We start from the raw sequence: 15,793 nt of genomic DNA on the forward strand, positions 1-15,793 counted from the left end.
ACCAATGAATCACCTTAATACTTGCTGTTTATACGGTACTGCCGACGGCGAGTACATCATATCTGTTTTCTGACCCAAAGCAGAATATCCATGTTGTGTTCTTCTTTACAAATGAAATAAATGTCAGACTGACTGACTGACTGACTGACTGACATGTGATGTGCATTCTTCTTAGAAAACAATTCAGTTTTTAAGAAATGTCTCACGATATATTGTCTCTAGAAGTGTATTATTCAACTTTTGTTGTTGTTGAAGGAGAAGAAAATCGCAAATACTCAATACTATCAAATCACAATTCTTCAAGAATCGCAATAAATGAAAATTGCAATACAAATCGAATCGGCACCCACGTATCCTGAAAGAATCGAATCAGGACAAAAGCATATCGTCCTAGCCCTATGTACTACACACTTATTGTCATAGTATACCGTTTTATACTGTATACTGCTTTTTGCAGCGTGCATACCGTCTGCTTTGAGCATACTTTATTTTGTCACTTCCCTAATGTGAACAATAGGACTCTAACGGTTCCGTATTTGTGCCAAACCGTCACAATATGGGGGGGTCACGGTAGGGTTGCACAATATTGACAAAATGTGATATTGCAATATTGATTATGAATATTGCGATAGACATTAATTTCGATATTTTTAAACATATGTTATGGGAAAATGCATCAAAATAGATTCACAACAATATAGTGCACACTGAGACTTATGTACGGCTCTGTAGTGCGGCTGGACCACAGGTCGGTCACGGATGAAAAATATTCAATATTTCCGACTCCAAACTCTGCCTCATATAAACACTGTTTATAAAGTTACGGGATAGCTACCGGTGAGAAATAGATGCGGGATGGAGTTACTTTTGGCCCCTAAAGTTTCCTCTTCAATCAAATTTCGTCTTCTCCCTGAGCAACACTCATTTTCTTACTTTTGTGTTCGTTCTTTTGCTCCACTCACTCCCTTCGCTCTCTCTTTAGGTCCTTTCTTTCTCTTCTCTGATTCGTTCCGGTTTTTTTTGTCTCTATTTCTTCACTTACACTGTCACTCTGTCGAAATATGCACACACGTCACGTGGTACGCTCCATAGGGTTTGTCACGTAGTGGACCCGTGCGCTGACGTGCACTAACATGTGCACGTGGCACAATAACTGGCCAATGAAACACGATCATTACAGCGTTTCAAGCGGGCTCTAAATCAAAACACAACAAAGCCACACAGCCAACGGACGGGACGCAGCGCTCCACAAAATAACGCATCCTTATTGCGACACTTTCAATATAATATTGCGCATCGTGTTATTGCGAGAACGATATTGAGTTGATATATCATGCACCCCTAGGTCATGGTCCAGTGCCCGTATAATGCAGAACCAAAGTTCACAAGCCTGGAAACTTGTAGCTGTACCTGTACGCTGTTAGCAAAATGTGTTGATGAATTGAAACGCATGCCAACGCACATTTAACGGCATCATATAGATGTGCCAATCACCGGGACGAGGAAAAAGCAACCCGTATTTTCAATTTCATGGCATAGGAGATGCTTTTCAGTTGTATAGCCCATTGTGACCTGTTGCCTGTTGAGAAAGTGTTTGTACAGTGTAATACAGAAGTGTTTGAAATGTTCCTTATTTTTATAATGAAAATAACATTATACCAATTTAAGGGAAAGAAATGAAGCATGGCTAAATGCTACCTCACTCCCCAGTAAGTGGATTTTCTGGATGTCTGTTTAAAATAACTAAAAAGAAACCTATCCTTTTTCCCGCTGTACCGAGCTTGCACCGAACCGTGACTCCTAAACCCGGGTATGAACCAAACCGTCACTTCTGTGTCCCGTTACACACCACACACTCAAAACTACAGTCTTACCAGGTGCTGATCGTTAAGCAGATGGACCACTCGTGCTGTCCATTCACCCATTGGCACTAGGTCTGGAGAGGTCCTGTTGAGCCGTAGCAGACACAGTGCTGCACTCTGCTTCACGCTGTCCATCGTGTCCCTGATAGAGACAAGCACAAGGCAATTTTAATCATTATAACTAATAAAATGTCATCCTGTAATCTTAATCTCATCAACCACTGGACCCAACATATAATAATCTACAATAAAGTGAGGGGGAATTACCCGTTAAATTGTGCGATTTCCCGGGTCTAAGCATCATCTCAAAATGTAAGATCTTTCATAACTATAAAGAAGACTTTTTAAGGCCATTTTATGGCCTTATATTAAAAAAAAAAAAAAAATATTATTTAAGGACTAAGACTTTTTAAGGATGTGAAAATATCGTGCTCTGATACAGCAGTAAGAAGAGCTATCAGTAGAGAGGCATGTTGAAGTACATGCATGCATTGTTTCCTAATAAATCCCTGGTGTATGTGAAGGCAATTTGAACCCTGCGCAGGAATGGTGGACTGCACCACGTACAACGAAAACCACGATGTAAGAGGCTATCACAGGATATAAATACAGTGACCAGCTATCGCAGAAAAAAATGCTGACCATAAACAGAAATGGGGTCTAAGATAATGGAACTCTTACAGATTATAAATTAAAGTCAGAAGCTGATTTGAATGCCACTTTGTGTATTTGCTTTTGCTACAAAAACAGGAATTCTTACAAGCTATTTCTTATTTTGTAAGATGCTCTTCAAAAGTTACAAAGAGATACTTATTTCCAAAAATGACTTGAAACTATTGACTAACATTAAACATTTTCCATCAGTTCACAGTTGTTGTTTTACATTAGTCTCCCTGTGAGGAAGCACCCGCTCCCTCACTATTTTGCTATTTGGTTCCCTCACTAACTATTTTGTTATTTTGTTCCCTCACTTACCATTTTGTTAAAACAGGTAGACATTTATTCTCAACATGTTTTCTTTATTTTAAGTTCCTACATCAATTAACAAAGATGAAGTATTGATTTTTGTTTGGATGAAGGTTAATTTTTGGATAATGTAACACACCCGATGGCTGACCTGAGTGGTGACCTGATTGGCCAGTTGAACTGGAGAGGCGGGCTCTAATCCTATCTCTGTGAGTAGAATGTGAGAGGGTTTTTTGGACTGTTTGAGGAGCAACAGCAGAACCGTTTGAGCTCGTCTTTAACTGGAAATAAAAGTCTACCAGTTTTACCAGCAAACCTTCCTGCCAGACCGACATCCGGCCGAAAATGAGGGACAGCCGGCGAGATTTCCGGCGGCACCTGAACAATCCAGGAAGTGGAACGTCGTGGATATAGACTAGTTTTACATTAACAACTTGGCTTTTTGTTTGAGACTGGGAGCAAGTTGAAATGAATGTTTATATACGAACCCTGCCACCAAGATGCTGGGGATTTGAGAAGCAAAAGCTTCAGCCATTTCTCTGCTGCCCACATTCGCAATGCAGTGCAGGGCCAGGTTCATGAAGGTGGGGTTGCGGCTGGCCAGGTCATTCTTAATGCCGTTGTTGATTAGACTGATCAGGTCACTGTTTGAGTTCACCAGCACGGAGATGAACAGGTAGCCCTGAAAGGGGACATGGGGAACATGTTTTTAGTGCAACTCCACCATATAAAAAGGAGAAACGATATATGTCAAGTTAGTCCCCACCCCTTCCCACAAACAAGTTTGCATTAGGGCTGAAGGATTAATCGTTTGACATCGCGATTTGAAAGAATGCGATAAGCTAATCGTGATCGTTTTTTTCATAAGATAAATGCTGGAATAAATGTACATCCAGGGTCCAAAATGAACTTTTTTGTCCACCAGCCAAATGGCTAGTGAATGTTCAAATTTGACCAGCCACTCAATAGATTACCATTGTTCTTTGGCTGGTTAGTGAAGAATTAGTTAGTTAATTGGTTAGCATTAGGCTAGTAGATGGTGTTCATTTCTTCCCCAAATCGTTCAGCCCTAATTTGCATGACAACTTTAGACACTGGATGAACATGGAGGACAAACTTACAATTTGTTTCTCTGTGTACTTGTTGGAGCTGAGGAGGTTGACAGCCTCCATGTGTCCAAAGTCGATATCATGGCCCAGAAGAAAGATAAAGAGCAGCTTGCAGACATACTTTTTTTTACTGTAGCCGTCCAGAGCCTTGTCTCCTAGCCACACACGTACAAATAACGCGCACACACACACACACACACACACATCCACAGAAAGGGATTTGAATGTCTACATGAAGTTACAAAAGCATGGATTTCAATGGTCTGACATTGCCCTGTGAGTACAGTGGGCATTCAGTCATTCAGCCAGGCCAGCCGCTGTTTAAAGGGGGCTACTCTGTCCATAGCCATTAGCCAGGAAGTTGAACATGCTTCTTTTCTTTCCCTTGTAGTAAGTCTGTAAAGTTACTTAAATGCTTCTTAGTGTTTAAAGAAGCTCCAAGATTTTTATTTCTCCTTTAGCTAAAAGACGTTGAGCCAAATTGGATCATTTCTGATGTGGAAAATGATTGGTTCATTCTTCCAGTCTATTTTCTTTTACAGAAAAATTGACCTGACAAGTATTGCAGTGATCGGTGCAATTTGGGTTAATTGCTATGATCACAAGTTTGCAAATTCATGGAAGGACTTGACCATTGTTGTGTTTTTTTCTCAGCCTGTTATTTCCTTAGTTTTCTTGTTTGCAGATCATGCCCACGACGCTTGTCATCAAAAACTACAGTAGCTATTGTGGCTGTTGCTCTTTATAATGATATCAGACCCCATACCACACTTAAAACTGTTCAGCCAAAGGGCAGATGCACAACAGAAGCTCCACAAGGCACTAAAACACAACGGTAAAAGGGTCAGTATGCTTGAAACTAAAGGCTTGATGAGTTGTTGAACAGTGTCTGAAATCTCCTTCCCCCATACTATCCAGCCTTGGATTTGGTCTGGCTGACTTTCAGAATACTTTCAAAACAGCACATTAGCTAAAACAATCACGGCCAAAGATATTTGGTCAAACCTTGGAATAATGCGGGGGCAGGAGGACACAGAGAGCATATGCTACAAAATGAGAATGGGCCAGAATGCTGGGAACTAACTACTGACAGAGGAGGCAGTGTCATTCTGGAGCAAACTAATTATAGGCTGCGTTGAACAGGTGGCAGGAGAAACAACACCAACACAGGATTAAGACAGACCACATACACCAACAGAAGATTAACAGACAAATTCACAGTGAGGTGTGGGAACTTTTAACGGTGCAGACACAGCAGCGACAGCCATTAAAAAAAAACAAAAAAACTATAAAGAAACGGAAAAGGGGGCAAAGCCGAGACACAGTCACAGCGAAGCAGGTTAAAACGGCAACAGGAAAACGTTGTGTTGTGTGTCGTTGAAGGCAGAGGTTTTTATTCCAACCTAAAAAGACAGAGTCTTTGGATGGAATGAAAACCAGTCGCTCTCCAATGCCATACACTGAAGTTAAGCCTGGTTTGTCGGAAATGTTCACCTACCTTTAAATTTGGAACGGATATTGGCCAGTTCTTTGTTTATCCTCTTAACCTCGGCCTCTTTACTTTTACCTGCAAATATGTCAAGATATTTTGCATGTTACATAGTGCTGCTCATGACTTTGAATAAATCATACTGCCCCTTGTTCACAATGCTTTGTTCTTTCTTTCTTTTTTACAAGCTGAGAGGAATAAACTCCACTTGCTGTGTTCATCATAATGAAAGAATGGGTCACTTAATACAACATTATGGCTCTTTTACGTGGTTTTGTAAAGGACAATGGAGCTCCATGATACAGAGACATAACAGCTTCATTCAGTGGCCACATTATTAGGTACACCTTATTAGTACTACATAGGTACCCCCCCTCCCCCTCCCCATCCCCCCCAAATGCCTGAATTCTCTGCGTAATGGATTCAAGGTGCCTGGAACATTCCTTTGAGATTCTGGTCCATGTTGACACGCAAGCGTCACACAGTTGCTCATTTGCACCAAAGTGCATTGGATTAACAAAAATGATTTTGAAATGTTCCTGTCAATTATGACATCTGTATCTCGCAATTACGAGGTCAGTATCTCATTACTTTGACAGTGCTTTCCCTAGGTTAAATGTTACGTTTTTCAGTTAAAAAAAACCAAACAACTAAATGTTCTAAAACGTTAGAAAAGCTCGAGCCGATAATAAATAACAAAAAAGCTTGCATACAAAACTTGGTAAAGAAGTCCAATAGAGACCACCTACAATCTCTAGATCTGAGAAGTCTTTTTGTTAGTTTTGATGCTCACATTCATTCGGCTTAGTTGGTGCCCCAACGTAAACCTTATAATGGCAGGGAAAACCCTGTTTGAGATATTAATGTCAATAATAAAAAAAATTAACTCTCAGAAACTCTCATATAAGATCTGTATGAGAATATCATCTCATAATCACAAAAAACGGATCTCCAATTATGAATGTAGGCGTAGGAACTGAGGTTATGAGTTGGTATGGCAGTAGGGTTTAGGAATTTAGGAAAGGACATGCAGACTTTTAGAAAAATGTAAACTCTGATTTGGTGTTGAGCAAAAGCAAAAAGAGTTTTGGTCTTTTATGAGCGTGAGCCTACATGCACCAACCTCTTCAGCACAGACGCTGCATCAGCATTAGGTAATCATAAACAGCTCTGGTGACTTTATACTGTAGCCATAACACTGGAATTGCAAAGATAATAGAAACCGTTCCGGCTCCAAATGTACTTGCTGACAGTATGAAACAGCAAACATTCAGTTTGAAACTGTGAGCTATCGGAGCTGGGACTGGTGTCCGACAAGTAGATCAGTGTAATCTTTTGTGTTGTGACTGGACATTGAATATTCCCAACGAAGTGCAATGCCTGAGCAATGTTGACATAAACATGTCACTTATATTAGCCAATGACCTCAATATCTTCTGAATCCTCAAACCAAAAAAGAAATGAAAGCAAATGTAACCAGACTGAGTCATCTGTATCTATCGTAATATTTCCTGATGTCTGTTCACATTGTACTTAATTATCAAGTAAATATGTCATTAAGACAGGATGTATTCTCATAATTAATACTAATAAAGCCATATAATTACAAGATCGTTATATAATAACTATGATAACTTGGGTATATGTGCAGTTTAGTGTCACAAATTCCCCATACAATGTCCTTAATTAATTATGAACGTGCTAAACCACCTGTGCTACCCTAACCCTACCCTGTCTCAAATAAGACCCTCACCATTTTGGACACTCAGTTTTTGGAAAATAATTTGTGACACTAAACTGCACGTAAGCCATAACTTGTTGTCCCAATTACACAATTATAAGTCACAATTATGTAAAGTCATAATAATGTCTGAATTAGTATGGTTATAGACCTTTTTCACAGCAGACATGTTGACATGTCATATTAGGAAAAGCACAGGTGTATTCAAAACCATTAATGATGGCTGCATTCTACTTAGGAGAGGCCCTGGTATTGTGCATGCTGACTCACTGAAATTACTGGGACACTTGATGGAATGGAGCCATCGTTAAGGTTATCAATTTCAGCTGTGCTTTTCCTACTATGCCAAGTCAAAAATGTCTGTTGTAAAAAAAGGTCCATTATATGAAACCCTTTGGTGAGTGCAATGTGTTGCCATACATTTTCCACTCAGAGCAGCAGCAAGGCACAAGTCTGTGAGTAAATCTAAAATGCTTGATAAACATTTTGAGAAAACGGAAATGTTGAGGCAACGTATTTGGCAACAGTTCTAGACAGTGTAGAAATACATTTGCGTACACACACACACACACACACACTAAATATGGGATACTTTTGTGTGACTTAAACTGACAGCCAGTTCCTGTGAAGGTTTCTAGCTGGACGCTTACAAAAAAACACAGGAAATGTTAAGGTTCTAGTTGGGCAGAAACCTGACATGTGTAAAATCCACCACAGCACAGCTGTTCATCATTTTAGATGTGCACGTCCTTTTGACGTTACCTAAAACATTCCTCACACAAAAAAAAAAAACAGTGAGGCTGTAACGTTTTACAAACAATGTGTAAACTATGTTACGAGACATCGCTGGATATGGTTCGGGAAACTATTTGAAAACTAAAAAGCACACAAAGTTAAAACGCTACAGACTAATAGAAATGTCAGTTTGGCAGTTTCTCCAGTTAGCCCTACGGTCCACGCCCTTCGGCATGACGTTAGCGACTGGAAGCTAGCGGCTAGCGTTAATTAGCTTGTGCAGGCTAGCAGCCGAGTGGTCCTATAAACCCACTTTGATACATTAAAGTGACCAGAATTGTGGGTAAAGGGCAAGGGACACACTTTTTGACATGTTTCGAGAACCACCCGTCAGATAGTAACAGACGTTACACCAGCTAGCTTGTTACTAGCCTAACTAAGAGCTGTCTATGATTGTGATAAACAAACTTACAGTTCCTGATGTCAGAGATGAACACGGCCAGGCCACGCATCCCATCCCCTTTAGAGACTGCAGGCATTTTGCTTATTCCCTGTTAACGTGACGTGTTTTCCTTCTGTAGTTAAAGTAGCCTAACTATATAGAGTAACTTTGTTTCTGAGTTTTCTAACCAGCTAACAAGTGCTGTGTCGGACAGAGAGCCCCGATATATTTTGACTGAGAGTGCTACAGGAACCAGACAAACTGCGGCTGCGTTCAGTACTGTCACATCCCGAGCTAACCTACAGCACAGCTGCGTTGGGCTGCGTTCCATACATGTTGGGGGTTTTCTTCTTCTTCTTTGGAGTTTAACGGCTGCCGGCATCCGTAATGTTGCATTGCTGCCACCTTCTGGAACTAGTCCTTTACTGTACCATCTTCTTCTGGTGAGTTTGTATCTACCATGTCCACCTAAGGTGATGCTATGGACCTTTTTCACAGTAGACATTTTGACTTGTCATAGTAGGAAAAGCACAGCTGAAATTGGTAACCTTTACCATAGCTCAATTCCATCAAGTGTCCCAGTGAGCTATTTCAGTGAGTCAGCATGCACAATACCAGGACCTCTCCTAAGTGGAATGCAGCCATCATTAATGGTTTTGAATACACCTGTGCTTTTCCTCCTATGACATGTCAACATGTCTGCCGTGAAAGGTCTTGTACCCAGACACATTGTCTGTCTGAGTTTGTGCAAATCCTTCCCTCAGTGTAGTAGGCTATTTACTTGGTCTTCACCCTACATGTCCACAATGTTAGGAAATCTCCTGGTGCCACACCATCTTGATTCTTTCTGATTTTCCTTTGGATCACGACAGCGCTATTACCATACGAATAAATGCCAAAAACTTTTTTAGTCCATGCAGCTCTTCTGATCAGCTCCATCTATTTTCTTATGCAGTGCAGTTCCTTATTTTCCATAGAATTCCAGAGCCTTGTGAGACTCTCAATAGGCAGATTGTCAAATGAATGGGACATTACAACTGCCTTTAATTGCCATTGCATTCTTGGAAGGTTTTATTTTTAAGTGTTAAATAGCAATACACTGAGTGTTTGGTAGAGCTTTTACATATTTAATTTTTTTTCTTAAATGTATACATTTTGAATTGAATTATTTTATATTTAACAGCTAACATTCATTATTAGTCTCAAGTCATTTACTTACAAGTTCAAGTCGAGTCGCAAGTCATCAAAACGGTGACTTGAGTCAACTCAAGTCCAAGTCACCAGGCCTTAAACCTACATTGTCATTTTTTTTAGTTGATTCTTAGCAAAAAAAACCTTTTTTTTTCTTTCACAAATATGTGCTCATTCATGTGTAATTACTTCCACCAACTAATCAAAGTATTCTCGTAAGTGTAGAAGCTGCCATTCAGAATACATACAGGCGAGTCGCTCGAGTGACAGCCGGCATGTTGCGCCTCCATCTTTAAAATAAATTAGCCAAAGAGGGACATACCTCCACCTTTTGCCCTTTTACACTCAGTGGCACCCCGCACCGTGACGAATGCCAGGGGGAGATTACTCGCCAGGGAAGCGAAAAAGAGAATTGAAACGACAACGCGAAAGCAACAAGACCAAAGTTAATATTGGAGTTGTTAGAACAGCTGCGTGTAAACGACGGCGATACTAAGAGCTAATTTCGTGTTCGGCCACCGTAGCAGCTAAAACGCGATCGGAATGGGAGGAGCAAGAAAGTAATATTCAGTTGGTTGTCATATACAATTTCACCGCTAGATGGGAGAAATTCTTACACAATGTAGCTTTAATTCCACATCGCTGCAAAATGGTAACGAGTAAGAATGACGAATGCTGGGCTGAACCTGTTTTATCAGCTATGGGTCACCACCACTCTGGTGCATTGCTATCCCAGCATGCATTGAGCAAGACACAGGATACACCCTGGATATGTTGCCAGTCTATTACAGGGACAACACACAGGGTTCATTTCAATCCCTGTATATACCTATGGCGTCAGTCATTAATCCTGTGCCTCGAGTTCCGTATTAATTTGACTTTATTCGCACCCATGTTTTCCTCAGTTGTGTATCTTACTGATTCTTAGTCCCTCAAGTCCACTCAATTTTTTTTTTTTGTGAAATGTGATGTTCTTTCCTCTTGGGCGTCATCTGAAGCTTTGTCAGTTTCAGTGTCAGTGGACTGTTGGAGCAGCTTCAGTTATTTCTGTGACAAGCATCCACGCATACACAACTTGCAACCGGCATTGAGACTATTTACAGACCAGAGAATTGATTTACATCTACAGCTATCATCTATGTGAATTATTGCAAAATGTTTCAGGACAGCATAATGAAATTAAGCAACAAAAATGAGCATGTGGGGTTGCAGAATGACCCAGCACAGAGACCACACATGGACAATACCTGAAGCAATCGATGCTGCACAAAGGCCTGGGCTCTCTAATTGTATAAACGGAGAGCAGATGGATAACGCACTTGGATGGATGTCATTAAGCTTCTCAAAAGAGCAGAGCTGCACCAATGTCAGAGTTACCTCTCAGAACATCCTTAATACTAGCGAACTAGTCTCGCATTGCCATAAAAATCTTTACAGCGCTGTGGAGTAAGGTCTGGCTATACGATGGATACATTCGGGGATAGAAGGAAAAAAACGTTCTGTGTTTGCATTTCTTTAAACCAATCACAATCGTCTCGCTAAGCTCCGGACGCTGCCTCCGCAAAATAGTCTCAGGAAGGAACTTGTTTGGGTGAAACATTTGCACTCCGCAAAGAAAACACCACATACAATATTACATTAAGTTAACTGTTGACACAATACATTAATGTGAGCTATTTAAATTAGCTGGATACATGGTTAAACCTCATTTGCTCTTGCCAGTACATTGCTGTGTGTACTTCGTCCACAGCAATCCCACTAATCGATCCTAAAACGTCCCAGTTAGAGAGGAAATTCCGTAAACACATTCTTTGTAAATCTTTACAATCATTCCCCGAAAGAACCAAGCAGGCCGGCCTTGTTGCACCATCCAGATTTTCTTCAAAACTTGCCATTTTCAGCACGTAGCTCGCTAGCTCGAAGTTTGTTGGTGTTTCCGCAATGAGACGGAGTTTGACAATGGCAACACACACACAGAGAGCGGAAAGTGAGAGGCAAATCCTATCTATTTATCTTGGAAATATACTTTGATTGATCCTAGTGAACGAACCTGTATCAGTGATTTTCCTCTCGAGGGGTCGCTGAAGGTCAGATCCGGCTTTAAATGTGTTTAACTATGCCAGGTCTCAAATGAAGCTTCCTAGAGACATGCTACTGTTTCAGACAAAATTAAAGAACCAGATGGATGGAGACTTCCTGTCTCTTGCTATAATTACAGTTAATCATGGATGGTTAGCTGCATTGGGAAAGAGGGCATGTGCCGCTGCTCCATAAGGTTTCTTTTAAGTGGGTAGAAATGTGTTTATAAGGACTCACTTTACACTGTGTTCCAAATTATTATGCAAATTCTATTTTACACTGATTTTCCTAAAATAGTTGATGTAAATGATATGATAGATAGATAGATATCATTTTCAAGTCACCAACCGTTAAGTCGGATATAAGTCAAATTTCATTGAACAAACCATCCAATGAAAACTTTTTTTCAAAAATAAAAAACTCAAAATGCACTGTTCCAAATTATGTACAACAGAGTTTCAAAACATTTTATAGGTTGTAAAGAACTGAAAATGGTCATTAGCTAAATTTGCAGCATTAGGAGGTAATATTTACTGAAATCAAAAGCTATTTCAATCAAATACATCTCAACAGGGCAGGTTACATGAAGAGATTTGTGGCTGATTCAAAGCACACACGGGTTTGTGCAGATAAAGGCATAATGAGGAAGGTTTCTGCCAGACAAATTCATCGGATTAAGAGAGCAGCTGCTAAAATGCCATTACAAAGCAGCAAACAGGTATTTGAAGCTGCTGGTCCCGTGAACCTCAAGGTGTAGGATCCTCCAGAGGCTTGCAGTTGTGCATAAACCTACTATTCTGCCACCCTTAACCAATGCTCACAAGCAGAAATGGTTGCAGTGGGCCCAGAAATACATGACTAATTTTCAAACAGTTTTGTTTACTGATGAGTGCAACCCTGGATGGTCCAGATTGATGGAGTAGTAGTTGGTTGGTGGATGGCCACCATGTCCCAATAAGGCTGCAACGTCAGCAAGGAGTTGGCGCAGTCATGCTTTGGTCCGGAATCATGGGGAGAGAGCTGGTAGGCCCCTTTAGGTCCCTGGAGGTGTGAAAATGACCTCGGCAAAGTATGTAGAGTTTCTGACTGACCACTTTCTTATATGGTACAAAAAGAAGAACCGTGCCTTCTGTAGAAAAATCTTCTTCATGCATGACAATGCACCATCTCATGCTGCAAAGAATACCTCTGTGCCATAGGCTGCTGTGGGCATAAAAGGAGAGAAACTCATGGTGTGGCCCCCATCCTCCCCTGACCTCAACCCTATTGAGAACCTTTGGAGCATCCTTAAGCAAAAGATCTGAGGGTGGGAGGCATTTGGCATCAAAACAGCAGCTCTAGCAGGCTATTCTGACATCCTGCAAAGAAATTCAAGCAGAAACTCTCCATAAACTCACAAGTTTAATGGATGCAAGAATTGTGAAGGTGATATCAAAGAATGGCTCCTATATATGGTCCTAAATAAATAAAATAGATATATATATCTATCTATCCTCTCATTTGCATCGACTATTTAGGAAAATCAGTGTAAAATATAATTTGGAACATAGTGTATATGGTAGTAGGTCCAAAAGAAAATTTCTGTAGGTGTGACATAAAGTGGCCAATTAAAGTAATTTGCTATGTGACAGGGATTTCGACATGGAAAAACACACTTGTAGTGGGTCAGCCAAGCACAAAAAAATGTGAGGCTGTAAAAAAAAAGTATCCAGTGATTTACAGACGTCTCTTTCGCCATGTAAGTCTATAAGAAAAAAAGTATTTTGGGGCCAGAGGGCATCACATGACGGACCATTTAGTTGTTACTGTTTGGCTTTGTCAAATTGTCCAGTGCACTTCATGGGGTCTTGGTTGGAAGTTGGAACTAGTCTCGCTTTGCCAGACCTTCCTCCAAAGTTGTTTTAGTCGTGCAACAGAAAACTCAGATTGGACAGATAGTCTAGCTAGCTGTCTGGATTTACCCTGCAGAGATCTGAGGAGCAGTTAACCATAGTCCTCACAAATCCACCAGAGTTTAAAATGCCAACACAAAGGAAGCCCAAGGCAACATACAGTCAGGTCCATAAATATTGGGACATCGACACAATTCTAATCTTTTTGGCTCTATACACCACCACAATGGAGTTGAAATGAAACGAACAAGATGTGCTTTAACTGCAGACTTTCAGCTTTAATTTGAGGGTATTTACATCCAAATCAGGTGAACGGTGTAGGAATTACAACAGTTTGTATATGTGCCTCCCACTTTTTAAGGGACCAAAAGTAATGGGACAGATTAACGATCATAAATCAAACTTTCACTTTTTAATACTTGGTTGCAAATCCTTTGCAATCAATTACAGCCTGAAGTCTGGAACGCATAGACATCACCAGACGCTGGGTTTCATCCCTGGTGATGCTCTGCCAGGCCTCTACTGCAACTGTCTTCAGTTCCTGCTTGTTCTTGGGGCATTTTCCCTTCAGTTTTGTCTTCAGCAAGTGAAATGCATGCTCAATCGGATTCAGGTCAGGTGATTGACTTGGCCATTGCATAACATTCCACTTCTTTCCCTTGAAAAAACTCTTTGGTTGCTTTCGCAGTATGCTTCGGGTCATTGTCCATCTGCAAAGTGAAGCGCCGTCAATGAGTTCTGAAGCATTTGGCTGAATATGAGCAGATAATATTGCCCGAAACACTTCAGAATTCATCCTGCTGCTTTTGTCAGCAGTCACATCATCAATAAATACAAGAGAACCAGTTCCGTTGGCAGCCATACATGCCCACGCCATGACACTACCACCACCATACTTCACTGATGAGGTGGTATGCTTTGGATCATGAGCAGTTCCTTTCCTTCTCCATACTCTTCTCTTCCCATCACTCTGGTACAAGTTGATCTTTGTCTCATCTGTCCATAGGATGTTGTTCCAGAAATGTGAAGGCTTTTTTAGATGTTGTTTGGCAAACTCTAATCTGGCCTTCCTGTTTTTGAGGCTCACCAATGGTACACATCTTGTAGTGAACCCTCTGTATTCACTCTGGTGTAGTCTTCTCTTGATTGTTGACTTTGACACACATACACCTACCTCCTGGAGAATGTTCTTGATCTAGCCAACTGTTGTGAAGGGTGTTTTCTTCACCAGGGAAAGTATTCTTCGGTCATCCACCACAGTTGTTTTCCATGGTCTTCCGGGTCTTTTGGTGTTGCTGAGCTCACCGGTGCGTTCTTTCTTTTTAAGAATGTTCCAAACAGTTGATTTGGCCACACCTAATGTTTTTGCTATCTCTCTGATGGGTTTGTTTAGATTTTTCAGCCTAATGATGGCTTGCTTCACTGATAGTGACAGCTCTTTGGATCTCATATTGAGAGTTGACAGCAACAGATTCCAAATGCAAATAGCACACTTGAAATGAACTCTGGACCTTTTATCTGCTCCTTGTAAATGGGATAATGAGGGAATAACACACACCTGGCCATGGAACAGCTGAGCAGCCAATTGTCCCATTACTTTTGGTCCCTTAGAAAGTGGGAGGCACATATACAAACTGTTGTAATTCCTACACCGTTCACCTGATTTGGATGTAAATACCCTCAAATTAAAGCTGAAAGTCTGCAGTTAAAGCACATCTTGTTTGTTTCATTTCAACTCCATTGTGGTGGTGTATAGAGCCAAAAAGATTAGAATTGTGTCAATGTCCCAATATTTATGGACCTGACTGTATATCCGGCCAAAAGTGGAACGTCGTGGATATAGACTAGGTTGAAACCAACAATTCACTATCCCTGGAAAACACCAATATACGCGTGGGGGGTTCACAGCAAGAAAAAAATAAACTTAAATTTCTTCCTTTTGCCGATTTTTTGAACAATTAGGAACACAAGTCAAAACAAACAGTCAAGGATTATACAAAATCACATTGCGATTTCCGTTTTCTTTAATAAGATAAAGCATCTCTTCAAAATGAAATGAGTCCCAAATCCTATTTGCACTCACTGCCCAGATCAGGCACTTGGCACAACAATGCACATGTTTTGGGAGTACATCCCAATCAGACGCTTCTGGACTGATGTATTTTCTATAGTGTCATCACTACTGGATGTCTGCCTTCTTAACGATGATTCACAGCTATCCCTCACTCTCAACCAACGTAGACTACTCCTGGCAGGGCTTACGGCAGCAAAAAAGACCATCTTAAGG

At 40.7% G+C, this 15,793-nt stretch overlaps 1 protein-coding gene across 2 annotated transcripts in view; it reads right to left on the minus strand.

Annotated features, from left to right (window-relative positions):
- Positions 1 to 8,676, minus strand: part of LOC144518343 (AP-2 complex subunit alpha-2-like) — a 31,430-nt gene extending 22,754 nt beyond the window's left edge. The window contains exons 1-5 of one of the 2 annotated variants that reach the window (XM_078250995.1): positions 8,375 to 8,676; positions 5,436 to 5,504; positions 3,950 to 4,092; positions 3,317 to 3,510; positions 1,875 to 2,004 (exon numbers count right to left, since the gene is read on the minus strand). In XM_078250995.1, the coding sequence (XP_078107121.1) occupies positions 1,875 to 2,004; positions 3,317 to 3,510; positions 3,950 to 4,092; positions 5,436 to 5,504; positions 8,375 to 8,441 (603 nt within the window). In that variant the 5' untranslated portion in view covers positions 8,442 to 8,676. The remainder of the gene's footprint in view (positions 1 to 1,874; positions 2,005 to 3,316; positions 3,511 to 3,949; positions 4,093 to 5,435; positions 5,505 to 8,374) is intronic. The other variant, XM_078251084.1, reaches the window with a different exon arrangement.
- Between the last annotated feature and the right edge of the window lie 7,117 nt (positions 8,677 to 15,793).

This window comes from Sander vitreus, chromosome 1 (genome assembly GCF_031162955.1).
Source record: "Sander vitreus isolate 19-12246 chromosome 1, sanVit1, whole genome shotgun sequence".
In the NCBI taxonomy this organism is placed as follows: domain Eukaryota; kingdom Metazoa; phylum Chordata; class Actinopteri; order Perciformes; family Percidae; genus Sander; species Sander vitreus.